The sequence below is a fragment of the Coturnix japonica genome, chromosome 2, assembly GCF_054131305.1.
Source record: "Coturnix japonica strain WE chromosome 2, WE-NBRP24, whole genome shotgun sequence".
NCBI classification, from domain to species: Eukaryota; Metazoa; Chordata; class Aves; order Galliformes; family Phasianidae; genus Coturnix; species Coturnix japonica.
The window spans coordinates 136,566,078-136,584,178 of record NC_140664.1 but is presented as its reverse complement, the minus strand read 5'-3'; the positions used below and the strand labels follow the sequence as shown (position 1 = coordinate 136,584,178).

At 41.5% G+C, this 18,101-nt stretch overlaps 3 protein-coding genes across 21 annotated transcripts in view; 1 reads left to right on the top strand and 2 right to left on the bottom strand.

The window, feature by feature from the left end:
- Nucleotides 1–8,777, bottom strand: part of SNAP47 (synaptosome associated protein 47) — a 23,033-nt gene extending 14,256 nt beyond the window's left edge. For 2 of the 5 annotated variants that reach the window (XM_015852979.3, XM_085539115.1), the window contains exons 1-2: nucleotides 6,215–6,418; nucleotides 3,219–3,774 (exon numbers count right to left, since the gene is read on the bottom strand). In XM_015852979.3, coding sequence (XP_015708465.2) covers nucleotides 3,219–3,774; nucleotides 6,215–6,281 — 623 coding nt within the window. In that variant the 5' untranslated portion in view covers nucleotides 6,282–6,418. Of the gene's footprint in view, nucleotides 1–3,218; nucleotides 3,775–6,214; nucleotides 6,443–8,643 lie in introns of those variants that run through there. The other 3 variants (XM_015852981.3, XM_015852982.3, XM_015852980.3) reach the window with 3 other exon arrangements.
- JMJD4 (jumonji domain containing 4) lies at nucleotides 8,749–16,966 on the top strand. 2 transcript variants are annotated; one of them, XM_015852983.3, is made up of 7 exons: nucleotides 8,749–8,822; nucleotides 9,288–9,818; nucleotides 10,663–10,828; nucleotides 11,619–11,744; nucleotides 12,246–12,513; nucleotides 13,193–13,339; nucleotides 14,461–16,966. In XM_015852983.3, the coding sequence occupies exons 2-7, from the start codon at nucleotides 9,560–9,562 to the stop codon at nucleotides 14,770–14,772; spliced, it is 1,278 nt and encodes a 425-aa protein (XP_015708469.1). In that variant the 5' UTR covers nucleotides 8,749–8,822; nucleotides 9,288–9,559; the 3' UTR covers nucleotides 14,773–16,966. The 2 variants fall into 2 exon arrangements, with proteins under 2 accessions (XP_015708469.1, XP_015708470.1); XM_015852984.3 differs by having other exon boundaries at nucleotides 8,749–8,974.
- ALS2CL (ALS2 C-terminal like) overlaps nucleotides 16,829–18,101 on the bottom strand; it is a 54,284-nt gene continuing 53,011 nt past the window's right edge. For all 14 annotated transcript variants that reach the window (XR_014943242.1, XR_014943245.1, XR_014943241.1 and 11 more), the window contains one exon: nucleotides 16,829–18,101. Coding sequence is in view for 6 of the 14 variants with exons in the window: in XM_015852969.3 (XP_015708455.2) it covers nucleotides 18,030–18,101 (72 nt within the window). In the remaining 8 variants the exon portion in view is untranslated.

Here is an 18,101-nt window from a genome sequence, read left to right as displayed (position 1 = left end):
AACACAAATGAGTACAAGCTTCTAAGCATCGGCTCAACAAATGCAGACAAGAAAGGTATTATGTGCATTGTGTACACCTAGAAGGAAGAATCTGTGAGATGCTGGATATGATCCCTCTGTTGCATTTTCTGTTAGCTCAGTCCACTACCCCCTTTTATGCGGTATTATCCCAAAAAAGGACCAATATCACAGATCTCATCAGGTCTACACCTCCTAGAAGACTATTTACTGTCATAAATCCTAGTTAAACAAACCTGATTGGACTGAAATATAAAAGTATTTCTGCTTCACTGCTGTTTTGGAAAGTCAGCTTTATTTAATTCATACAGAAGGTACTACCTGATAAAATACATCTCAGTGATGCTCTCAAGATATTGTTTATAATGATTCAGTTTCCATGAGAGAATGGTTCTAGAAAAGACATTGCCATTTTAAGATCCTGCTTAATTTGGCTGTAAACACAGTCTAATCTGAAAGTGGAAACTAACTGAACTCCTTATTTACTTGGCAAAGTTATGCACCAGCTCCTAAGATTAAAGAAATCCATCTGCAAGGAAAAGCAGAAAAGAAAGCACCCCAGGAGTAAAACACATAGACAGAGGCAGAATGAATTGCTTTAACAGTACACTCCCAACTAGAGCATGGCTATCATACATTTATGTTGACAGCATGTAAGATGAGCAATGGGTCTGGGAGCTCTCTGTTGCCCTCTGAAAATGCTGTGACACTCCTTAAAGGAAAAAAAGACACATTGAAAGAGACGTAACAAAGTTCTGCGCTAACACAATTTGAAATGGCACAGTGTCACAGATTTAGGGCTGAATTCTGTAACTATGAGGTTCAACTTAAGTTCAGCATGGCGAAAGACTGAAAAAACCCTCTTAGCTCTGCTAGCATCTTCCAAATTAAAAGCCATGCAGTGACTTACACACTGTAACTAAAAAGAAACTGACCTGATCTCACTCCTACAGAGCTCAAAGTGTGCTTTCTGGCCTCTTGGTGAATGAAAGAGTTACAACAAGGTATTCCAGAACAATGACAGCGTCCAAACCTACTAGAAATCATTAAAGTCCTACTGCAGTATAAGCTTCCCTCATCACATTTATGGTGAGAAAAGAGCACGTGTGTTCACTTACTGAGAACAGCTGCAGTGTGACAAATCTAAACCTCTATTTACACTGTGGTAACTTACTCTTGATAGGTTTTAGCCTTAATTTTTATCCCTTTATCCCTTCACTCTCCCCCCCCCCTTTCCCAAGGGACTAACTTCCTGGCTGTGTAATGTCTGATTTACAGTCAAGATTTCTCCGTTGTGCAGCCCTGACAAAGGCTCCAGCCAACTTTTCTGGCCTTCCATGGAGGAGTCACCCCCCTATATCAACAAACCAGTACATCAGTCTTTATACACAAATGAAAATTTGCAACCAGAGTTACTTTGTCCTCTCATAGCAATATATTCATAAGGAATCAGTTTATTTTTGGTCTGCGAACATCTGCTAGCACATCAGACTCAGTTCTGCTCATCTGCACACAGTTCCACATGAAAGCAGCTGTATATACCCAAAAAGAACAAGAACAGAATTAATAACCTAAAAAAAAAGCCCACACATACAGCCACAAAATCAAAGTTTTAAACATATCAAGACAGAAAAAGGAGCCTGGCTTGTTTTATCAAAGACAACCTCACCATATTGATGTTGCTACCAAACCTTTAATACACAGAGAAATCTGCTCCCTCTTAATACCTGTCTGCACAAAATCTTTTACATGTGTACAATGGCCCTGAACTATCTCATCCATGCGGTTATTTCTCAGTAAGCTTCTGAAGTTTGCAAGAGTCAGACATAAGACACACCTGCATATTTAGTTATGTTAATAGTCTGTATTAGTCAACATGCAACAATCAAGTGAGCTCTGATCATATCCGTTTTCTACATGGTTTAGGAAGATGAAGAAAGATGTCCTCAGTTTACCAGAAGACCCTTGGTCAGGAGTGGGAATGGATTTATTGAATCAAGCTACATACACGAACACTGTGTTACAAAACAAGTGTTAGAATTGCCTAAAATGCATGTGAAAGGGAAACCAGACAGGCTTATGACTCCTAACTTTGTGTTAGTCTGTAAGGAAATCGGTTCAAATCTACATAGATCAGATAAAATAAAACATCACCTAACATTTGGTCAAGGTCTTTCTCTACTCTTCCATTTTTTAAAATCAAAGCATTTAGTTCTTCAGATTCACAAGGACAAGTAATAGCTCCCAGCACATCTTAACCCAAAACTAAACCCTTTTCCAAAAACAATGAGCAGCTGTTTATTTTCCTACTCTTTGTTTATTGCTACAGAACTTTAAAATCTATTGCTGAAGCTTTCCGTTATCTTGGCTCTTCATTAAAGGGCATGGGGAGTATCACCAGAATCAATGTGAAATCAACACTTTCCTTGAGACATATCTTTCTACAAGCAAATGCTTCTTCCAAGAACAACCAGATTGAACTTTTAGCGTGTTTGTTTCTTTATGCAGGTGTCAGAGCTTCCACAAAGACACTCATAGCTACAGATCCTTAAACATGACAATACTATTAACCTTCTTGTCTATTTTAGACTGCTATTGAGTCCAGCTTGCTCACAAAACAGCATAGAATAATTCACCTTAAATGGCAGTCATTAAATAACGAAGCTGAAACACTCTGTGACACCAACCACTTACTATTCATGAGTTCTGCCACAGCAGCATAGGCTACTCCACAGCTTAAAAAATAAACCAAACTTGGAGTATTTCACACTTATGTATAATTCTAGGACACCTGATAAAAACATGTATTCCAAAATGTGCCAGTATTAATTTGTATCTTTCCTTTAACTAGTCTTCAACCTTCTCAAAACAAGCCTTGTTTGAGATCTCTCAAATATTAACATTTCTGCTGATCATAGATGAAACTCAGAAGAGCTTGAAAAGCCATTTTGAGGACAGAGGACACATATATGGAAATAATTTATCCAGGGAGAAGAAATACTACACAGGAAGACAGAAATACAGAAGCAACATCAAGATGCTGCTCAACATCTCAACAAGAACTAGATTGATGAGAGACCAGAGGCTTAAACTTCTACTGCAAATCAACACTTCAGTTTCCTAAAGACTTTTGTAGCTCTCTTTTATGGCATACAATCCCACAGCCACTACTTGGCTCAGAAGTTGCTACAGTACCATACCTGTCTGCCACATCCATGTCTCCTTCGATCTTGTTGAGTCCTTTCATGATGTTATCAAACTGCTCGCCCTGGTAATGCAGCACTTTTGCTGTGTCTTCCAGTCGTTTCTGAGACCCAGTCAATAACCCAGTCAGTTCCTTTCCTTTTGTTGATTGCAAGGCTGCTGCTTCTGCTCCTGTGCCTTCACTTGACAGCAACTGCTCCCTCCAGAAGTGCTCAAGGATGTTGAACACCGCATTTCTGCTGGGCTGCAAAGAACTGAACCAGTGCTTGGTGTTCTTCTCCAAGATGGTAAGAGAGCTAAAGATTAAATTTGACGATTCCTTCTTGATCTCACTGATACTAGAAAGATGGAAGTTGACCAAAACCTCCCCAGTCTTGTCAGCTGCAAATTTGATCGCGACAGGGGTCAGTGAGAGTCTGCCAGAGACCCATTGCTTGTTGGTGTCCAAGTAGTAAGAACAAGGCCAGCTATGGATGCGGATGTCTTCGTTCATCAGCTCGCTGTTCAAATCCTCTTCCACAACAGCAACACCTTCAAAGCCAGAAAAATAAACTAGAATGAAAGTGAAAAAACATTATGTTTTATATGTTGTGAAGAATTCTCACGTAACATTACAAACACTCCAATAACGAATCCTATCCACAGCTGGTTTCCAGTACATCCGCTATATCCTTCTGAGTACTTACACAACACAGATTTAGAAACTGCTGCAGATGGTTTACAACATTTGGAAGCCATTCCTATTTCCTTCTAAGAAAATGAACAAAAAAAACCACCTCACCCTTTCTGAACAGGACTGCCAGTAATTTCATCTGCTCCTTAACAGCCCTGCTTCCCCTTCTAAGAATGTTCTCATTACGCTTCAGCATGTGATTTACAACAGCATCGACATCAAATGAGCATTGCATGAACTCACTGGATATCGTTCATAATTCTGCATGGAGGAGAACCTACCAATAATAGGAACACAAAGATTTCACCACATTTGAGTCTTTCACACACTCCTTTTTTCTGGGAAGCTATCACAGAATCATAGAATTACCCAGGTTGGAAAAGACCTTGAAGATCATCAAGTCCAACCGCAGCCTAACCAGTACCCTAACCCTAAAAACCCTCCACTAAATCATACCCCTGAGCACCACATCCAAACGGCTCTTAAACACATCCAGGGATGGCGATTCACCATTCCCCACCTCATCACCACATGGGGCATGAAGAACATCCAGAAAGCATCAACATGAGGCCATCAACACAAACCCATGACGGTCGTCCTTCCACTCTGAACTACCAACACTCAGTTGATACGTCCCCAGATCAAAAAATAAATACACTCAGACGAAAGAGATGCCATAGAGATGTGAGAAGATGTGCTGCTGGCCTAGCATATAGAACCATTCAGTAGGTACGAGAGCAAGCAGCAGAACAGGCAGAGGCTTAAAAGAGACAAAAGAACTGATAGCTCAGCTCAGAGCGAACTGACAACACCCAGGGCAATGGCAATTTCATTACACCTCTGACAGCCCATGTTTTCCTAGGAGCCTGCGATGCTACTTGATGATGCAAAGTTAATCCCATAAGTCTTGCTCACTAGTATCCCGAATCCCAGCAGACAAGCACAGAGTTGATATGTTTTAAGGCCTGACCTGATTAAAGCAAAACAGTCTCAAGTTTAGAATGGTAAATTAAATGAAACATATCTGGATGTTCACATCTTCCCAAAGAATCAGATTGTTTCTTGCAACATCTCCTTCACAGCGCTGGTTTCCATCGTGAGTATTAAAGACCAGTTACGTTCCATGACTTAATTCCTTGTGAACAATCATTATGTAATGGAGATTTAATTACTCGCTTATTCATTCTTACTGTTCTCAAAGTCTTGACTATAGCATAATTTATAGATTGGTGTATAGCATTATCACAAGGTGCTCAGTTAAAGCTAGAGCTCTACAAAACGCCTTGCCAGCATGTAATTTCTATAAGCATATCTGACAACTACACCAGTATGTATGCAAAAGCATAAAGTTAAATTACTATTAAAATCACTGACACTTGAAACTAAATCATATTACAGCTTTAATCAACAGGAATTAGAAATTGCAGAGGTTTAACTGCCTGAAGCTGCCTGGATTTGACACTACCTTTGGTTTCTGCAATTGGGTAAAACATTTTCAGAGATATCTTCTCCCTCATTGATATCACATACTCAAAAGATTTGACATCATCACCCACTCAGCACGTTTGTAAGACAGCATAAACACTTAGGCAACATTCAGCTTCTCTGAGAAGTACTGGTAACAGTAATACGATAGCCAACAAAAAAGAAACCAAAATAAACATCTTGTATTTCATCCTCCAGCTTCTCGTGTCCTAAACATATTGCAAAGTTAAATGGAATTCAATGAAATAAACAACACACCAGCAGCCTCTCTATCTATCAAGGGTGTCATGCTTAGGACCAACCCCACCACCACTCCCCAATTTCAAGAGCACGAAACTTGCTACTTTCACCCTATTCTGAATAATCCAACTACCAACACATTGCAGACAATATTAAGCTCTCTTCCAATGCACTATTTTTTTTAAAGAATAAATAAAGATAATAAAGAAATGGAGGCACTGAAAGATGATATACATTGCAGAGGATCACAGGAGGAAGCTGGAAGCAAAAAGGATGTTTCTTAGCCCTCACTGCTGAGACAGGCACAGTAGAATAGAGTCAACAAGGAAACAACTCCTAGTCCCTGCCAACAGCAACAGCCATCTTCACAAAGGCATATAGCCACAGCAAGGAGAAACAAGCACATAGTTCTTTAAACTTGTGTAAAATCTCAGCATAAAGCCAGTTTTCACAGGCTGAGTCCTACAAACTCCCACCAACACCCAGTAAAACAGCACATTCTCTGACACCTGCTAGTACAAATGTAAAAACACACACAAGTCTTGCAGCTGTGCCATTCAAGTACATTTCTAAGCTACCTCTCAAGCTTCTTACCTTTATCTGTAGCTGTAGAAACCTCAGTTGGATTTTTGGGACCTGCTACATTTACAGATCTGTCCATCCGTATGAAAAATGTTTTCCTTTTCTTCTTCAAAACCCAAGAGAGCAAGTGAAATAAAGCTACATGTATCCAACAGAGAAGGTATGCTTACAACCTGGATCTAGGAGTAAATGAGTCCTCTCAGACCAGGGGAAGAAACAAAGCTGTCACTTGACTGGTGTATATATACACGTGTGCGTGCCTTTGGTCATATGACTTTTGACTCACCTGAGAGCTCAGAGGCTTTGCCTGACAGTCAGCTTCTTTTCGTGCCCGAGGCCAGAATTACCAAACAAAAGCCTATTTGGTGATTAAATCTATTGTTTCAGTACATTTTTCCCCAACATAATCACGCTTTAACTAGCAGTGGCTCTGCACAACTTAGACCCTGTCCGTGTCCCCACCCCCACCCAGACAAGAAGAAAAATACAGGATAAATGAAAATGCACATGAAGAAAACCAAGGATTATTTTATTCAACAGTAAACAAAACAGATGTCATGGTACACAGCACTGCTGCTGTCTAAAAGCATTCAACTACTGAGCTATTAATTTAACACAAGGCTTCATGGCGTTTAATTAAAACACATGGGAAATTTAAGCAGCATGAAGCAAAAATAAAGATGTGTACAACCAACTGAAGTCAGATGGAAAAAGAAACATGATATATTTGCTTTACGTCTGACACTTGTATATTGAATCTTACACATCTCTGATGGGTACTAATCTGCAATTATATCTTCTGAGCTGCTAGAAATACTGCCATCCTTGACACAGCTACCACACACACTGCAAGAACTAGGATCAACAGCAATGAAACAGGGATTATTTCCAACAGTGTCACAGCACTGCCTAAATTCCTTAGCTAATATATGAGTGGTGGCTGATTCTATAAAAAGAAGGTGACTCACCTTCTCTTGAGGTGCTGTGAGATCACTCAATGAAATGTAAGCATTACTAATTGCCCCAGGTGTGAGGAGATGCTGCATGTGTATTGAGAAGATGCTGGCAGCTCACACACAAGCAGATCATCCCTTCTCAATGTGCCTACCTCAGAGCCTCCAAAACTCAGTCACAGGTTCCTCTCCTCCTGCTAATTAACTGCAAAACACTTCTCCACACATCTCTAATATACTTATGTTTACTTTTTGTTCTCCATCATCCAAGAGCTCCATACGATCCCTATCTTTGATGGTTTACTTCCAAACCATACCATCTCACAAATAAAATTTAACAGCTGTGTCAGCCCAGCAACTCTTATTTTAAGAACGTTTATAAGGACTGTCAAGTACTGAGTCCTTTTTAACTAAAGGTTTAACATGCTGCACACACCAAGCTTGTAACTTTGCCATTCCCCTAATGATGCTACAAGACACAATGTACTCTGAGGTGACCCATGAAGAAATACAACAGGTAATGATCCACAGTAACTCTGTACTGTGAAATTCATCTCCCTTCTCTCCAAAAGACCCAACAGAGCCCTACTAAAGGATGGCTCAAGGCTGAGGGGCTTCTCCATAGAATAACCTGAGTTGGAAGGGATCCATGGATCACTGAGTCAAACTCCTGGCTCCACAGAGCAACACCTAAAATCACTGTTAGCTGGGAAAAGTCTAATCCCAGTCTTGCTCCATCCTTTCAGGCAGTTCTAGAGAGCAATAAGCACTACCCTGAGCCTCCTCTTCTCCAGACTGAACAACCTCAGTTCCCACAGCCCCTCCCCCTAATATTTATACTCCAGATCCTTCAGAGCTTTGCTACCCTTCTTTGAAAGTGCTTTGGGCCTCAGTGTGATTCTTGTAGTAAGGAGCCCAAAACTGCACAGTCCACTGCCCCAGTTCAGCACTGAGCCCTTCTTTCTCCTCACCTTTCCTCCCTTCTCCTGTCCGACTGCCATCTTCAAGCCGCAACATTCTGTTCCTTACCCCCAAGCTGGACCCTCTCCACACCCACAACAACACACTTCCCTCCCTTTCCCATTCCTTTTCCCTCTCCTCACCCCAAATAGAACACAAGCCAGTTGCTGACCCCAAATCAACACAACAGACGGGGGGGGCTGGGCTTCTTTGAGTCAGCAAACAGACGAATGCCAGTTCTGTGACACCCCTTTCTTTCTGTTTAGACTCAAGAAAAGATGAAAATCCGCTTTTTTGCCAGTCACTACTACAACCCTCATCTCTTGTCCTAATGTATCTCTATGATAACCCCCTTCACCTCCCCTCGGCCAGAACCGCCTGCGACGTGATCCCTACCCCCACATAAGCAAGCCAGACACCCACCCGGCTCCTCTATCTTCACCCACTCCATCCAAACTGCCCTCCCTACACCATTACCCCCCTCCCAACCATCTCTACCCCTCTCCTCCATCCCCAGCCCTCACTCACCCCTCACAGCAGCTCAGACCGCAGAGACGCTTTACGCCTGCGCCCTCCTCCCGTTTCTATTGCCTGAGCCCAGCGTCGCTGCGCATCCCTTCTCCCTCTCCCCCCGATCCATCCTCCCCGACTCTGAGGTTCCGGACTCCATTCCTCCCTTCTCCTCTCTCTCCCCGCGGGGTTTGGGGGTGAGTAGAAGCCTCTCAGTATCCATTCCACTCCCTTCGTTCCCATCTGTTGTGTGGACGAGCCGTGAGCCCAACGGGGGACAAAGTGTGTGTCTGCCTATGGGGGGGGGGGGGGAGGAACGCAAAATGGCGGCGCTGTCTGTTTAACCAAGGTGAGGTGCTTTCAGAGCTCCATCTCTTCTGGAGGCTTTATCTACGTTGTAGGCCCTGTCCTCTGTGCTCATCCGCCTTCCTCTGTTTTATTAAACCTTTGTAGGTTGTTTGTGTGTGTGTGTTTTGATCGATGTTTTGTCGTATTTTAGCTCTAGCACCCACCCCCCTCCCCAACCCTCATGGAGGGTCTGAGGAGGGTGAGTGCTCCCAGCACAGTTATTTGCTCTGTAAGCGCTCTGTATATGTGTGTGTGTTCCCAGTGCTTCGTCAAGAAGAGATTTCCCACTGACATCACTATTTCTGCCTTTCTAGGCGACGGGGGAAGAGCAGCATCTCCACAGCAGCATCTCCACAACGTGATCTAGCTTTGGTACATTAAACATCACAAAGCATGGAAGATCCTATTTATCCCAGCACTGTGGATCCTATTTATCCCAGTATAGTGCACAACTTCCTTCTTTGCCTCTGAACGTTTCTACTTCCCCATGAGCTGCCGTAGACTGAGAGAATCGAGGCATGTTTTAAAGCCAAGTTTTTCTATGCTGGCATTGATCTGAGCTGCCTTGGAGGAACATCCCGCCTGCATGGACAGGGCAACATTTGCCTGTTCCACCGCCTTTTTTCATGACTACAGCAGTTCGTCTCAGGGCACATTCTCCACAGGACACGTTGACTTCATTGATAAAATCGAATCCTTCACTTATTCGGACTTCTTTCGGGATTATTTGATTCCCAACCAGCCCTGTGTTTTCTCAGAGAAGTTCACTGATGGTTGGGGCAGCAGGAGGAATTGGGTAACTTGGGGTGGGAAGCCTGATTTCGATCATCTGCTGCAGGAGTTTGGTAAGTCATGGCATTTTTAATACCTTGTTGAAACATACGCTGCTAAATGAAACCAAACTTTGTCTAAGAATTGAACCATTGGACAAAACAAAGTGATTCTGCAAGCTTTGTTTCAAAGTTAATGCATCCATTTTCTATACGTCTTGTCTCACAGATTCTAACCTTGAGTCGATATCCTTAATGAAATAACATAAGAAGTGTTATTTATAGAATCATAGAATCATTTAAGTTGGAAGGGATCATTAAAGGCCATCTAGTCCAACACCCCTGCAATAAAAAGGGACATATACAGGTTATTCAGGGTGCTCATAGTCCTGCCCATAACCACACCAATTTGTATACCTGCCTGACTTCAACTGCAAGAGCAGCCCAACACTTAATGAATGGACAAAAGAAAGCATCATCCATTTCCAATGAAAAACCTCAGAGCAAGTCATTAGTCTGTAAGTTACTGATATATTTAGTGTGTATTGATTCTAAATTAATAATACAGTTTATTAAGAAGAAACTGAAGATCACATTAAGTAAATATCTTGTGATATGAATCATGTTTGCCTAGAACTATGCTGTCAGGAGTGAGTTCAATGCAAGCAATTGTTGCTTTATGTATTTGGGCTGTACTTTGCATGACAGTGTCCAGGCCATAGAGGTTTCTACAGTGGATAAGGTTAAACGAGTTCAGTTTCAGCACCACAGAATCATTAAGGTTGGGAAGACCTGTAAGATCATCTAATCCAACTGTCCACCATCCACCAGTATTGCCCATTAAACCATGTCCCAGATTAGTTATTCTGTTCATCAGTTTTTTCTGTTCCCTCTTGAGTTCAAAGAGTTTGTATTTCAGGAGAGGCTATAGTACCTGTGGCCAACTGTGATGTCAAGGAGTACAATTCTAACCCAAAAGAGCAGCTCCCCTTCAAGGAGTACATAAGTTACTGGAAAGAGTACATTAAAAATGGCTACCGTTCATCTCGAGGGTGCCTTTATCTAAAGGACTGGCACCTGAGCAGGTAAGAGAGCACTGTGAAAACCCCTGCATGCCACACACAACAGCGAGGTGCTGTGGAGCCTTAACACTTGTCTTTTTACTGCTCACCTGTTCAATTGCGGACAGTACTGTTTGTTAGCACCTGGCCCCTGAAATGACAGTCCTGTATTGCACTGTTCTTGTGTAGAGTCTACAGTGAGAGTCTTAAAGAGATCACTGTTTCCTGGAGAAGCTCACATTCTTGAGCACTTGCCTTTCCATTTGTCTTTATAATGAGCGTAAGCCCTGCAGGAACTATGTGCCTGTACATTTGTCTTCTGCTGGCTACTTCTTAAAAAGAAGGGTATAACCCTTTAGTATCCATTTTCTTTTCTACTAACCTTCTCAGTCATTAAACCTCTTCAGCTTGTGTTTCATTTTACCCCAGCCTGCTGCTTGTGAGATGCCTGCATTGTCTATGCTTGGCCAGGACCTTTTCACCTAAAACTTCCTCTTTAAACGTGTCCTGCTTGTAATCCAGCTTCTTTGTTTTCAGTTCTGGTTTTCACTTTTGAATGTGCCTTTGACTTCTAATAGAAGAAATTAGTCAGTGTCTGCCTCCCCTTTTCACTTAACACTATTAACACTTATGCGCTATTGCACACATTTTAAAGGGAACGTGGAGTTGTAAATGAAATAAAAGAGAAGGAAACAAAGTACTAATGGCCTGTGAGAGACCTAATAGTTCTCTACTTCTAGATTTTGGGAATTTAGGTAGAAGGAACAGTGCTGCATTTTTCTAAGCCCTATATCCAATACATTGTCTTTTTAAGAGCTTTCCCAGAGCAAGATGTTTATACAACTCCTGTGTATTTCTCATCTGACTGGCTGAATGAATACTGGGATGCTATAGCTGTGGATGATTACCGGTTTGTCTACATGGGACCTAAAGGTTCATGGTAAGACACTTTGGTTTCTTTCATCTTTACATACTCTACTTTTTTGTTGTTGTTGTTGTTGTTTTAAGATTAATATTACAGGGCATCATCACACTGTATTTAATTATATATATATTATATATATATGTATGTATCATTTTGCTGCAGAAGAATCGTAGAATGGCCTGGGTTGAAAAGGACCACAATGCTCAAATGCTCATCTGGTTTCAACCCCCTGCTATGTGCAGGGTCACCAACCACCAGACCAGGCTGCCCAGAGCCACATCTGGCCTAGCCCTGAATGCCTGCAGGGATGGGGCATCCACAGCCTCCTTGGGCAACCTGTTCCAGTGCATCACCACCCTCTGGGTGAAAAACTTCCTCCTCATATCTAACCTAAATCTCTCCTGTCTCTGTTTCCACAGTAAAGGTTGACTTCTATGCATTTGATTCTTGCAGACATGAATTCACTGCAAAGATTTGAGGTACTGTCTTTACTTAAACCTCTGATTTCTCCCACAGGACTCCATTCCATGCCGACGTCTTCCGTTCCTATAGCTGGTCAGCTAATATATGTGGGAGAAAGAAATGGCTGCTTTACCCCCCAGGGCAGGAGGATTACCTGAAGGACTGTCATGGCAACTTGCCCTTCGATGTGACTGCACCTGGTCTTCAGGACAGGAGTGTTTACCCTCGCTACAACCAAAGCCAACCCCCTGTGGAAATCGTGCAGGAAGCAGGGGAGATAGTTTTCATCCCCAGTGGATGGCATCATCAAGTTTACAACCTGGTAAGATGGCCAATACTTTGTAACACAGACCGATAGTCAGGCTTGAATCAGAACAAACTTCAATTGCCACAGCATTTTGTGGATGAAAAAAGTCTGGGCTATGAAAAAATTTAGAGAGATTCATGGAGGAAAAGTCTTTCAGTGACTACTCAAGATGATGGCTAATAGTAACCTTGGATTCAGAATCTCTGTCATGGACTGCTAGAAAATAGGAAAGTATAGAAATAGAAGATGCTGTCTGCACTCTGTTTTCTTATGCACTTTCTATTAGGTGCTATTAGTCACTGAGAAATAGGATACTATTAATATAAATCTTGATTTCTAATTGTAAATTGCAGACGACTACTGGAAAACGCTAACACATTTGTCTTCATAAACCAAAAATAACAACCTTGTTCCCTACCTCCCCCACCACACCAACTCTGACTCCCACATCTTTGCCTCCCTGAAAGGCTTGCTAGAGCTAGAGACATTTTCCAATTCACAGATGGAAACAAAATCTGATATTTTTCAGGGGTGCTAGAAAGTAACAGCCTCTCAGCACAGTGGTTGTATTGGCATCAAAGAAGCATTTCCCTTCTTGATGGATGTGATTTCATGTTTTGCAGCAGTGATGTTACAGCTTTCCTCTCACGTTTTCCTACATAGAGATCAATAACTCTTTAAACTGTTTCCACAGGAGGATACCATTTCTATTAATCACAACTGGGTGAATGGCTGCAATGTAGCTATAATGTGGTGCTTCCTGCAGGATGAATTAGCAGCTGTCCAGAGAGAAATCAATGAATGGAAGGACCCTATGGATGATTGGCACCTACAGTGTCAGGTATCATGATATATTGTTGTCTGCCCAACTCTTCATTAGAGGGTCAGATATTTGAGCGGTGCATTGCAACATCTTATTAGAACTCTGAGACACACATTCTTAAATCTCATACCTGGAATTAGGACATGATTCCTAAGCAAATAGGGACTGGTGACAACTTCATTTCTTGAGAAATAAAATATTACTTCAGTATGATAGGGAAAGGCTTGTCTCAGTGCATATTTGATATGTCAAGGAGGTTAGGATGCTGTCTGAAAACAAATGCTTCAGCAGCTCTTCTTCAGCTATTATAGAATGGCCTGGGTTGAAAAGGACCACAATGATCATCTAGTTTCAACCCCTCTGCTATGTGAAGGGTCACCAACCACCACACCAGTCTGCCCAGAGCCACATCTAGCCTGGCAAGGTTATCCTATCAGGGTGATCCTATCAAGGTTAGCATTGATGTGGTACTTATGGATATGATTTAGTGTAGGGTTTCTAGAGTTAGGGTAATGGTTAGGCTGCAGTTGGACTTCATGATCTTCAAGGTCTTTTCCAACCTGGGTAATTATATGATTCTATGATTGATGTGGTCAATCAGTGTAGTAATTACCATCCCCTTTCAAAAATATAAATGCTTTTCCATTTAAAGAACAGGAATTAGAAGAGTCTTACACAGGGGAATTGGTTTCAGTATCATTTATGCTGCAAAAGCAAATCTAAATCAATCAAAATTAAGGTGAAAATGATAGCAAGCTCCTGTGTCTCCAAATATGTTGCTTTCAGAAGACATAATTAATGAGCAGTGTTGTATCTGGTATGTTCCCAAAATCTTAAGTGTGAAGCAGATGTAAAATTTATTTGCAGAGGCTGTTACTGCTGCTAGATGGATACCTTCCAAAAATAGTTTATAAAAACACAGCCATGTAATAGCTCATAGGAACAGTGTGTTGGGGGATAGCGAAGTTTCAAGTCAGGTAAAGAATTTCAGTGCCATCAAGGAAATGCAACAAATAACGAGCTATTAAACATGGTTACTTACAGTTCTGGGTAGTTACTAGCTTGATAAAATCAGTCCCTGTAATTCTTACTGTACATGAAAGAGTTGCTTCCATTTCAGTACTGTTTTTTCCCCCTAGTTGATCATGAAATCTTGCACCGGTATAGACTACAAGGAGTTCTACAATTTCCTCAAAGTTATTGCAGAGAACAGGATTTCCATCTTGGAAAACGGCCTCGATGATGAAGCTTCAGCAAAGAACACTCCAAAAGCTGCCATCTCCACCTTGGGTATGCTCCATGCAGTGTTCGATTTAAAGAGGACTGTGAAGGTGTTAACATCTTTGAGTGCTAATGAAGATTTCAAGAAACTGGACCTGACGTCACTTTCTCCACCTCCGGAGGCATTGCTCCACCACTTGAAAGCAGCAATAGACACAGCACTCCTCTAACTTCCTACCTGTTCTCTTACTTGTAAAATGAACCTTCTGTAAATTGGGTGTTTGTAGAAGAATGGCTCCTCCCTGTTTAACAGATGTTGCAATTGAAGTAGAAAGAGCCTTCCTATAGAGCAGGGAGAGAGTATATTCCTATGATGACTGAGTAGTTTTTAAATTGACACCATTTGAGTATCTGGAAAAAAAAAACCTCTTAGGTTACAGGGGAAAAAAAAAAGCACTGTTCTCTGATAAATGAAGGCCTGCTTATAAGTATGAATTGAGGGAAAGAGGAAAAGAAATTCTCTGTGGAACAAGCTTACATCTGCAGCTAAATCACTGCAGATCACAGCTAAATTACTGTAAGAAAGACCTGTCCTGTTTCCAGGTGTAGACTTTTTATTGCTTTCCCTGAAGCCTAAGCTGTCTCAACAGCTGTAGCTTGGATATGGAAAAGAATACTCCATACTAGTTTCTTACACGGTGGCATCTCTACAGCTAAAAGTCTCAGGTATGCTTGGCTTTCATACTGCTCCAAGGCCTGCAGGACTAAATTTAACATACAAGGAAATTGAAGTCCTGCTAGCAACTCTGTCATTAATAATTTAACAGTGTGAACCACACAAGCTTAAAAGAGGCTTGAGTGTACTCTGTCGTTTCTACACACTACTTCAAGGCACAGTGTTTTATCAAGCAGAGACTTGATGAATCAGGGAAGCGAGCATGTAACCTTGTACTATCTCCTTAAAAAGCCATGCTTTTAAACAACAAATAGCACTATTGCATGGTTACAGAGCACAATTTGCTACCTGAATGCTACCTTTGCGCTAAAGAGCACTTCTAGTGAAGTATTCCTCTTGCTTTTACTGGTTAGCAAGAAAGCCTAGAAGCACAAATGGCTGCACACTGTTACCTTACGTTGCCCCTTTAGGGCTCACTTGAATTATTGATCAAGAACCTCCTGAATTTTTAAAGAGAGTTGATCAGTAAGAGCAACAAATAAACTTAGTAGGAGTCTTCCAACAGGCTGAAAAAATCTCCTTGTTTTCTAGTGGAGTTTGTACATGCATGCATTTTGCATGTCCTGTTTTGTAGTAAGTAGAAGCTGAGCATTTTGAGTAGAAAATGGTACTTGAAAATAAAATCAATATCGAAAGCATGGAAAAAATGCAGTATAGAGAAAACAGCCTCTTTATTTCTTCTTAGAACAGCTGTGACTATAACTCTGTGATTCAGCCTTCTGGCAGAGTGTTTATTTGGACTGAGAAATGGCCAGTTTTAGGCAACTGAAATGAAAATGTTCACAGCTGTCACTTACGTGTGTTTACATTCTCAAAGCCAGGCAGCTGGAGCTTCTCTTCCTTATGAGATCTCAAAGATAAGAAACAGTATTTTAAAGCTGATGATCAGTGTACTGGTAAGAAAGCATGGTTTTGGTCTCGTGTTCCCCAGTCTCACTGCATGCTATATAACCGATATTGGCACCAACCACTTAAAACACCCATGGAATTCACTGCCATTTTATAAAGGTTTTGCTTAGCTGAATGTTACTTGCTACTTCATGTCAATGCAAGTGAAGCTTTTACACTGAAACCACCATCTCAACATAGCAGAAGATAGGACAACCTGTAGGGTAGCTAAGAGGTGTTCAAATGAATGAAGGTGAGTCACTGCCACTCACTCTCACTTACTTTTCCCTTGTGCTGTCTCTGCTCCAACAGCATCTTGAGCCCTGAAGATATGGTGACAGCTCTCCTTCATAATGCCTGCTAAGGCTTAGTGAGATCATTGTGATACACTGAGGAAAAACAGGTTGGTTGGCTCAAGTAATTCTTAAAGTCAAGTTTAAGCTACGTTCTCCATACTGATTCTGCAGGGAAAAGGTGCACAAGGGTTTATTGGTTCAGTCTCTCTTACTAATTTGCAGTTCAAATTCTTCCATACCCATGAATTACCAAGGCAGTGAAAAAGCCATAGATCTTGTAATGTTAAAAGAAAGCAAATAAATGATATTCTCACAAGAGTCTGAAGACAGCAATGAGGTTGAAATAAGAAGTATGCAAGCCTGGAATCTTTCAAAAATGAAACAGTTTTATTTAAATACAGTTACTGTAAAACATACAATAGGATACTCTTCCACTAATATATTAACTGTTGTAACCAGTGTACTATTTATTAAAGCATAATACTTATGACAAACAGGAAGAAACAGTCTGTAGAGTTTTGATTCGTTTTCCTGATGTCACAGACCTGGACAATTTAAAAGTCAAGTGGTAAAAAATAAAAGCAGGTTAAAATCTAGTTCAAAAGAGCTTTAGCTCTGACGTGCTATTCACACATTAGTAGTTTCATCTGAGAGTAACAGCATATCATAAACCCCTTTACCTTTATTTAAAGGCAGGATAAAAACTAGCCCAATTCTAATCTGATTGTGCCCCACTGGTGTCAGTGGGTGTTCCGTGCACCTAGGAAAACCAATGTATTTGCAGCTCTGTCAGTGCAGGAGGCCAAATGTTTTTTATGTGTTTTCTCACCAGTATTTGAGATCTCTTGCCTTTAAGGCACACACGAGCCCCTGCAGGATTAGAAAGCAGCACCAGCATTTTCAAGGTGCAAGTGTGATATCCCTGAGATTGAATAGGAGCCTGCAAAGTATATATTGATGTTTAGAAGTATCTTCAGAGTAGTTAGTCAATAGCAGCATTACGGTGCAATGGCGAGGTACAGAGGGAAGAAGAGGAAAGATCTTCCTCTTAGGAATGCAAGAAGAGCCACCTCATTCCAGGAACAGGTTGTTTAGGTGTATAGAGATGGTCTCTCTTGTCCATCCCACATTTCTACCATCCAGGAGTCCCATCACGATGACTCTTCAGGCTTCATTTGACCACTTTCTACTAAATAAACTCCCTTTGTGTCTGTTTACCAGTGCAAAACAAGCACAGCAACTGAGAAAACAGTTAAACGGGATTTCAAGGGAAAGAGATGTATTGCTGTTATCAGGAAAGTGGAATCAACAAGGGCAAAAGAAACCTCCTCCACTTTCCAACACAAGCTGAGGTTGCATAGATGGCTTTCAGCCCACAGCACTTGCATGTCTGTGCTTGATAACTGTAGCTAGTCAAATAGAAAACCTAGCAAGAACCCCTCATCTGAAAAACAACCGTCCTTCCCTTTTTAAAGGCAGCTGGAGCAGCAGTGATTCGATTGCTTCTTCATCCAACAGTGTTCGGTCAAAACACGGCAAGGAGGAGCCTCCCTGCTGGTCCTGGGGCTCAGGAGGTGCGAGCCACATGGCAGTTCTCTCTTTGGTGGAGTCTCATCCTCTGTATGTGTTCATAGCATGA